Here is an 8,935-nt window from a genome sequence, read left to right as displayed (position 1 = left end):
TCAAAGAAATTCAAGATAACACAGAGAAGGAATTCAGATTCCATCAGATACATTTAACAAAGAGATTGAAATAACTGAGAATCAGCTGGGTGCGGTGGCTCACGCCTGTAATCCCAGCACTTTAGGAGGCCGAGGCGGGCGGATCACCTGAGGTCGGGAGTTCTAGACCAGCCTGACCGACATGGAGAAACCCTGTCTCTACTAAAACTACAAAATTAGCTGGGTGTGGTGGCGCATACCTGTAATCCCAGCCTGGGCAACAGGAGTGAAACTCGGTCTCAAAAAAAACAAAAACAAACAAACAAAAAACAATACCCAATGATCTGTTGTCTACAAGAAACATACTTCACCTACAAATAAAACAGTAAGAGACTGGGTCCTGAAATGCGGGCAGTCCCACTTCATATGTGAGGGCAGGTGTCTAATCACATCCTTTCTCCCTTCCCCCAGGCCCTTCACAGATACCTGCTGGTCTCTCCCACTTGGCCAAGGAAACACTTGTGGTTAATAAGTCTCAGAAAAGTTATGTGAAAGTTAAAAGTAAAACTGACAGCAGCTGAAGGATGGGAGGTGGGAGGTGGTGACGGTGGAGGAGACCCCACCACCACTGCCACCCAAGTAGGGAGTGAAGAGCATCAGGAGCACAGGATACTACTTCTCCTGACCCTCCAAAAATACTCTGCACAAATCTTCAAAAAATATCCTTGTCCCACTGTGTCACCTGTGGACAGATTTCATGTCCTGGTCTCCTTCTAAACCTGGAGGTGGGGCATGAACAAGGTGGAGTCACAGGGGAAAGAAAATGAGGCCCCAAGACACCTGGGTTCACACCCAGGTCCCCAGCGATGTCTCCACCACCGCTGCTGCTACCCCTGCTGCTGCTGCTGCTGCCTCTGCTGAATGTGGAGCGTGCCACACTGATCCGGTATGGTGACCCCACCTACCACCCCCAACCTTGGGAGGGATTCTCTGCCTCTTGCCCTTTAAGTCTAGGACTCCCAGTTCAGTGATCCCCAAACTTGGCACCCAGGATCCCTAGTGCTTCTTTCTTAGCTTCCTAGATCTCTAAACCAGGCTGTCACCCCTAAGGGCTCCACTCTGACATCTCTTAAAACCAGACTTTTTTTTTTCTTTTGAGATGGAGTCTCACTCTGTTGCCCAGGCTGGAGTGCAATGGCATGATTTCAGCTCACTGAAACCTCTGCCTCCTGGGATCAAGCGATTCTCCTGCCTCAGCCTCCCAAGTAGCTGGGATTACAGGCTCGCGCCACCATGCTCAGCTAATTTTTGTATTTTTAGTAGAGACGGGGTTTCACCATGTTGGCCAGGCCCGTCTGGAACTCCTGACCTCATGATCTGCTCACTTAGGCCTCCCAAAGTGCTGGGATTACAGGCATGAGCCACCGTGCCTGGCTGACCAGAGCCCTTTTATTATTATTATTAATTATTATTATTTTTTGAGACAGAGTCTTACTCTGTCACCCAGGCTGGAGTGCAGTGGGGCGATTATCGGCTCACTGCAACCTCCACCTCCTGGGTTCAAATGACTCTCCTGCTTCAGCCTCCCAAGTAGCTGGGACTACAGGCACATGCCACCGTGCCCGGCTAATTTTTGTATTTTTAGTAAGAGATGGGGTTTCACCGTGTTTGCCAGGCTGGTCTTGAACTCCTGACCTCAAGTGATCCTTCTGCCTCAGCCTCCAAAAGTGCTGTGATTACAGATGTGAGCCCCCGCGTCCGGTCCCAGAGCCCTTTTAAATCCCAGATCTTACAACACTGAGACTCTAGATTGAGGACCCCTCCCCATCCTCACAGGACTTTTTTTTTTTTTTTTTGAGACTGAGTCTCACTCTGTTGCCCAGGCTGGAGTGCAGTGGTGCGATCTCGGCTCACTGCAAGCTCTGTCCCCTGGGTTCACACCATTCTCCTGCCTCAGCCTCCCAAGCAGCTGGGACTACAGGCACCTGCCACCACGCCCGGCTAATTTTTTGTATTTTTAGTAGAGATGGGGTTTCATGGTGTTAGCCAGGATGGTCTCGATCTCCTGACCTCGTGATCCACCTGCCTCGGGCTCCCAAAGTGCTGGGATTACAGGCATGAGCCACAACGCCTGGCCTTTTTTTTTTTTTGAGACAGAGTCTTGCCCTGTCGCCCAGGCTGGAGTGCAATGGCGCGATCTCAGCTCACTGCAACCTCCACCTCCCAGGTTCACACCATTCTCCTGCCTCTGAAAGTGCTGGGATTACAGGCATGAGTCACCATGCCCGGCTAATTTTTTTTGTATCTTTAGTAGAGATGAGGTTTCACCATGTTGGCCAAGCTGGTCTCGAACTCCTGACCTCGTGATCTGCCTGCCTCAGCCTCCCAAAGTGCTGGGATTACAGGCATGAGTCACCATGCCCGGCTAATTTTTTTTGTATCTTTAGTAGAGATGAGGTTTCACCATGTTGGCCAAGCTGGTCTCGAACTCCTGACCTTGTGATCTGCCTGCCTCAGCCTCCCAAAGTGCTGGGATTACAGGCGTGAGCCACTGCGCCTGGCAAGGACATGTTTTTGAGAGGTCTCTGCAGACCCTACTATGAGCTCTGATGATTAGGTACTGTGGTTTCCAGACCTGTGACACACTCCTCCCATCTTTGAGCCCCAGATATGTGACACTTAAACTGAGACTCCCCCATATCACGCCCATCGAACTGTTTGGCCTGAAGAAGTCATGTTTTTGGCCAGAGACGTGGCTCACACCTGCAACCCAGCACTTTGGAAGGCCAAGTTGGAAGCTCGTTTGAGGCCAAGAGTTTTGAGACCAGCCTGGGCAACATGGCCAGACTCTATCTCTACAAAAAATACAAAAATTAGCTCAGTGTGGTGGTGCACACCCATGGTCCCAGCTATTCAGGAGGCTGAGGAAGGAAGATTGCTTGAGCCCAGGAGTTCGAGGGGGCAGTGAGCTAGGATCCTGCTACTGCACTCCAGGCTGGGCAACAGGGTGACACCTTGTCTAAAAAAAAATAAAATAAAATAAAATAAAATAAAAAGCCAGGTGTGGTGGTGTGCCCATAGTCTCAGCTACTCCAGAGGCTGAGGTGGGAGAATCACTTGAGCCCTGGAGATCAAGGCTGCAGTGAGCCCTGACTGCACTACTGCACTCCAGCCTGGGTGACAGAGGGAGACCCTGTTTCAAATAAAAAGTTTAAAAAAAGAAAAAGAGGCCGGGTACGGTGGCTCACGCCTATAATCCCAGCACTTTGGGAGGCTGAGGCGGGCGGATCATGAGGTCAGGAGATCGAGACCATCCTGGCTAACAAGGTGAAACCCCGTCTCTACTAAAAATACAAAAAATTAGCCGGGCGTGGTGGCAGGTGCCTGTAGTCCTAGGTACTCAGGAGGCTGAGGCAGGAGAATGGTGTGAACCCAGGAGGCGGAGCTTGCAGTGAGCCAAGATAGCGCCACCGCACTCCAGCCTGGGCAACAGAGCGAGACTCCGTCTCAAAAAAAAAAAAAAAGAAAAGAAAAAGAATCCAATCTTGGGGACCCTATGCAAGAAGTCTTCCCACTACCTTACCTCTGATGCCCCCTCCCCGCCCCCATCTCTCTCTTTTTCTCCTCTCTTGTCTTCATCCCCTGGAACTCTTGGTAGGGGGAGGGGTGTACACTTCCAGGAAGAGTTTTCCCCACTTCACATTCTTGTGCCTCTCAAAGACTGACTCATGGGGGGTGAGGGTAAAGGTGTGAGTGATGTGACAAGTGCTTCAAGGAGTGACTAAAAGCAGGAACGAAGATATTACCGCACATGGTGCTTGTTAACCTGCTTTTTGAACCTAATGTCTCATGGCCATTTTCTAAGTCAATGCAAAGAAAAGTGAGTCTCCAAATGCTGCATCAACAGCATCATGATGACCTGGGAACTTGTTAGAAATCCAAATTCTCGGCCCCATCCTCGACTTACTTAATTAGCAACTAAGATATCTGAATTGTAATTGGCCCTCTAAGTCAAGGGTTGCAAACACTCAGCTTAAGGGCCAAATCCTGTTTGCCTCCTGCTTTTGCAAATACAGTTTAAGGGAACCCGGACAGGGCATAGTGGCTCTCCTCTGTAATCCCAGCACTTTGGGAGGCCAAGGCCTGGAGTTTGAGATCAGCACGGGCAACACAGCAAGACAATTAAGATTTGACGCTTACATTTTTCTCCTCAAGGGTGGGGAAAATAGTCCCTAACCTCATGAACTGAAGCATGCAGGGGCCACCACCCAAGAGCTTTTGCAAAGGTTAGATTTTCTGTTAGAGTCTTGGGAAATCTTTGAGAATGTCAATTCCTTGGGAATAGCTTATTTTAAGGGATTTGGACATGGAAAGGTCTGTTTGGGATGGTTTGCTCTTGTAAAGTCTTTGGGGATATTTGTCATCATGGCGTCTTTGGTGGGCTTTTCTGGAGGTTGTTATTGTAGGGTTTCTGGTACTGACTACTACTGGAGTGCCTTGGAGATGTTGAATTTGTCATCATATCCTATTTGGGTAAGTCTATTTAGAGGGTCTCCAAGAAGAGCAGCTTCCTGTCCATATCCTCTTTCCCTACAGCATCCCTCTTCATCGAGTCCAACCTGAACGCAGGACCCTGAACCTACTGAGGGGATGGAGAGAACCAGCAGAGCTCCCCAAGTGGGGGGCCCCATCCCTTGGGGACAAGCCCACCTTCGTACCTCTCTCGAACTACAGGGATGTGAGTCACAGCCCCACACAGCCCTCACCCCTGCGCCCTTGAGCCAAACTCTTCGTTTACTCTCCTCTTTTGCTATCAGGTGCAGTATTTTGGGGAAATTGGGCTGGGAACGCCTCCACAAAACTTCACTGTCGTCTTTGACACTGGCTCCTCCAATCTCTGGGTCCCGTCCAGGAGATGCCACTTCTTCAGTGTGCCCTGCTGTGAGCTTCTATGCGGGAGAATAAGGCTGAATGGGGGGTGAAGGGAGAAGGCGGGGCTGGACCTCAGCTTCTCAGAGGTTTCTGAGGAACTGTTCTTTTATCATGCCCTCACAGGTCAGAAAGTCAAAGGGGCAGTAGGCACTGGGGAGATTCCCTCCCCCAGTGACACCTTTCTGACCTCTAACCTAGGGTTACACCGCCGATTTGATCCCAAAGCCTCCAGCTCCTTCCAGGTCAATGGGACCAAGTTTGCCATTCAATATGGAACTGGGCGGGTAGATGGAATCCTGAGTGAGGACAAGCTGACTGTGAGTGGTCTTTGACTCTCAGAAGTCTTGAGCCTGGGAGAGCCCCATTGTCTAAGATCATCTGGCTTAGGAAGGGGCTTGAGGAGGAGCTTCCCAAGCCAATGGATGGGGCTTTTCAAGTGGGGAGGAGGGCCTGCCTTTCAGAGTGAAGGGATGGTGCGTCACAAGGAGGGGGAGGGGCTTCCTGGGTGAAGAGGTAGGGCTTCTCAAGCAGTGGGGAGGAACTTCCAAGGTTAAGAGGTGGGGCTTCTCAAGCAGGGAGGAGGAGCTTCCTGGGTGAAGAGGTGAGGCTTCTCAAGGAGAAGAAAGGGGTTTCTGGGTGAAGGGGTGGGGCTTCTCATGAGGCAAAGTTTCCTAGGAAGTTGGGGCTTGCATCCAGAAGTCCCCAGACCTAGGATTCATGCCTTGGTTTGGGAGACCTCAGGACATGTGGTTATTGTCCTCCCAAAAGTAACTGGTCACATCTCCGTCTACCCCTAGATTGGTGGAATCAAGGGTGCATCAGTGATTTTTGGGGAGGCTCTCTGGGAGCCCAGCCTGGTCTTCACTTTTGCCCATTTTGATGGGATATTGGGCCTCGGTTTTCCCATTCTGGCTGTGGAAGGAGTTCGGCCCCCAATGGATGTACTGGTGGAGCAGGGGCTATTGGATAAGCCTGTCTTCTCCTTTTACCTCAACAGGTACTGGGAAGGGTGCACCTATCTATGAGTCCTATCCCCAAGAAGGAAGAGAGTCTTCCTTCAGGAAGTCTCTTACTCCATAAAGAAAGTCCCACCTCTACTCAGGAAGTCACTGACCCAATGCAGGAAGTCACACTCTCAGAGTCACCCACTTATACTCTCCATTCAGGAAGTCATCCATTCAATACAAGAAGTTGCATCCTCCATGCAGGAAGTCACCTGCCCTATAAACGCCTCAACCCTATTCGAAGTCCCAGAGCTTAAGTGACAACTTAAGACATATTAAGGAAACTCACCATCAGTTCAAAATGCTCCATGTTTCAAAATCAAACAAGGAAATTCCATGCCCCACCCAACAAAATACAAAGAAAGCTCAAATCCCATTTGAGAACACTGACCAGAAGTCAGGAATTGCCCGATTTAATCCAGTAAGTCCCACTCACCTGCTAGGAGGTTCAATATTATGCTCAGAAGTCCCACCCAACATCCAAGAAGCTTCCAAGAAGTCTCTACTTTCCCTCCCAGAGACCCGTCCCACACAGTCAGAAAATCCTATGCCCACTCAGTTAGCCTGACATCCAACCCACTCTAGCAGTTCTACCAACCACTTAGTAGATCCTGCTCTCCTCCACCTTCCAGGAAGTCTCCATCCCTGTTCTCGTGGCTCTCAGCCAATTCAGGAAGCCTAACACCTCTCTAGATATCACAACAGGCAATTCAGAAATTCTCTCCTCCTACCCAGGAAGCCACCCCACCCCTGCACAAGTCACACCTTCAAGAGCCAATTCCAAGATACCACTGCTCTACTTGGTTACTATGATATTCAGCTCAGGAAATTCCCCCAAAACTCTACCTTCCACAGCCAAATGAAGTCTCCTCTTCACTTCAGGAAGTTCTAGCTTCCATCAAGAAAAGCATCATGCTTTTCTTGCCTGGCTTCCAGTCCCAACATCTAGGCCCTTCCTGCATCCCATTACCCTGTAAGAACCCCAGGAACAACCCAGTTGGTGGGAGGTGCCATTCCTGGCAATACCTAGGGCTGAGGGAGGGCCAGTGACACTGACATCTACACTCTCTATACTCTGTCCCTGCAGGGACCCTGAAGAGCCTGATGGAGGAGAGCTGGTCCTGGGGGGCTCAGACCCGGCACACTACATCCCACCCCTCACCTTCGTGCCAGTCACAGTCCCCGCCTACTGGCAGATCCACATGGAGCGGTGAGGGACTTGGTCTCCTGGGTCTGGAGCTGGAGGCTAGGGGCCCGAACTCCTAGGACCCTGCCTCTGATGACTGCCTACTTCCCCCTCAGTGTGAAGGTGGGCCCAGGGCTGACTCTCTGTGCCCGGGGCTGTGCTGCCATCCTGGATACGGGCACGTCCCTCATCACCGGACCCACTGAGGAGATCCGGGCCCTGCATGCAGCCATTGGGGGATATCCCCTGCTGGCTGGGGAGGTGAGGTCCCAGTCTGGTGGGTACGGGCTGGGGAGGCTGATGGCAGTTTGACAGTGAACATCAAAGGGCCTGAGGGTGGAAAGCAAGTATTTAAGGGGCATTCCAGGGCAGCAGGCACTGGACTTCGTGACAGATCGTCTGGAGGGTGGCGGGAGGAATTGAGGACACTTTCCAAGTGTCTACGCTGTGACTCTGTGGATGGTGGCCGGGTGGAGGGAGATGATAATGCAGGTTTGCTTGGGACTGCAGAAGTCTAGGCGGCAGGGCCTCTGCACACAGGACGCTGAGTACCCAGGTGCTCAATACGGAAATTACCCTATGGCACTGGGGAGCCACGGAAGGGATTGAGCAGAGCAGGAATCTCTCATCTTCACTAGTTCCTCTTCTTCCCCAGTACATCATCCTGTGCTCGGAAATCCCAAAGCTCCCCGCAGTCTCCTTCCTTTTTGGGGGGGTCTGGTTTAACCTCACGGCCCAGGATTACGTCATCCAGGTAGGTGGCCATCACCATGACGCCATAGTGACATCATATGACGGTTTGAGAGGGTAGAGCTGAGAGACGTCACTAGGAAGGGAAGGGGCCGCAGAAACATTTCTTGTCCCTGTGATGGCAGTTTGTTGGCGAACATCAAAGAACCCGAGGGTGTGGGGGAAAGACGGGCTCCCAGGCAAATGGCCGTCCTTGTGGCCGCGACACCCAGTTGTCGTCTTGTTGCCTTGCAGACTACTCGAAATGGCGTCCGCCTCTGCCTGTCCGGTTTCCAGGACTTGGATGTCCCTCCGCCTGCAGGGCCCTTCTGGATCCTCGGTGACGTCTTCTTGGGGACGTATGTGGCCGTCTTCGACCGCGGGGACATGAAAAGCAGCGCCAGGGTGGGCCTGGCCCGCGCTCGCACTCGCGGAGCGGACCTGGGAGGGGGCGAGATCGCGCAGGCGCAGTTCCCCGGGTGACGCCCAAGTGAAACGCATGCGCAGCGGGTGGTCGCGGAGGTCCTGCTACCCAGTAAAAATCCACTCTTTCCATTGAGCGAAACTGCCTGGGTTGCTTCTTTTCAGAGCGTACTTTTTAAAGAGAAAGCTTTGTGACCGGGCGCGGTGTCTCACGCCCGTAATCCCAGAACTTTGGGAGGTCGAGGCGGGTGGATCACCAGAGGTCAGGAGTTCGAGACCAACCTGGCCAACATGGTGAAACCCCCGTCTCTACTAAAGATACAAAAAAAAAAAAAATTATCCAGGGGTGGTGGCGCATGCCTGTAATCCTAGCTACTCGGGAGGCTGAGGCAGGAGAATGGGTTGAACTTGGGAGGCCGAGGTTGCAGTGAGCCGAGACCGCACCATTGCACTTCAGCCAAGGCAACAACGAAACTCCGTCTCAAAAATAAATAAATAGAAAACGTTGTGCCTGTACCCACGGAGTTGAGGAAGAGGGAGTCGAAGGGTATCGCCCCTTTTCTCCAGGACGCACTCGTTTTGTAATATGAATCCTATGAAGCCCCTCGCCTGCGCTGCCTTTCGTCAAAGGCTCCCGGCTCCGTGGAGCATCACGGTCGTTGTAGTCCACGCCGTGGTCACG

At 51.9% G+C, this 8,935-nt stretch overlaps 1 protein-coding gene across 1 annotated transcript; it reads left to right on the top strand.

Moving 5' to 3' along the window:
• Positions 1-308: 308 nt before the first annotated feature.
• On the top strand, positions 309-8,446 carry LOC100455861 (napsin-A). The gene is made up of 9 exons (XM_009232931.4): positions 309-925; positions 4,576-4,717; positions 4,797-4,920; positions 5,110-5,228; positions 5,709-5,908; positions 7,003-7,125; positions 7,218-7,362; positions 7,757-7,855; positions 8,086-8,446. The coding sequence occupies exons 1-9, from the start codon at positions 846-848 to the stop codon at positions 8,311-8,313; spliced, it is 1,260 nt and encodes a 419-aa protein (XP_009231206.4). The 5' UTR covers positions 309-845; the 3' UTR covers positions 8,314-8,446.
• Positions 8,447-8,935: the final 489 nt, after the last annotated feature.

This window comes from Pongo abelii, chromosome 20, assembly GCF_028885655.2.
Source record: "Pongo abelii isolate AG06213 chromosome 20, NHGRI_mPonAbe1-v2.0_pri, whole genome shotgun sequence".
NCBI classification, from domain to species: Eukaryota; Metazoa; Chordata; class Mammalia; order Primates; family Hominidae; genus Pongo; species Pongo abelii.
The sequence above is the reverse complement of the archived record's forward strand: the minus strand, read 5'-3'. Positions and strand labels throughout refer to the sequence as shown.

What these genes read in the sequence shown, in the direction of transcription:
- LOC100455861 (XM_009232931.4), top strand. Translation starts at nt 846, where the DNA reads ATGTCTCCACCACCGCTGCTGCTACCCCTGCTGCTGCTGCTGCTGCCT. An exon ending in CTCTCTCGAACTACAGGGAT is followed by an intron (nt 4,718 to 4,796) that starts GTGAGTCACAGC and finishes TTTTGCTATCAG; the next exon opens with GTGCAGTATTTTGGGGAAAT. An exon ending in ATCCCCTGCTGGCTGGGGAG is followed by an intron (nt 7,363 to 7,756) that starts GTGAGGTCCCAG and finishes CTTCTTCCCCAG; the next exon opens with TACATCATCCTGTGCTCGGA.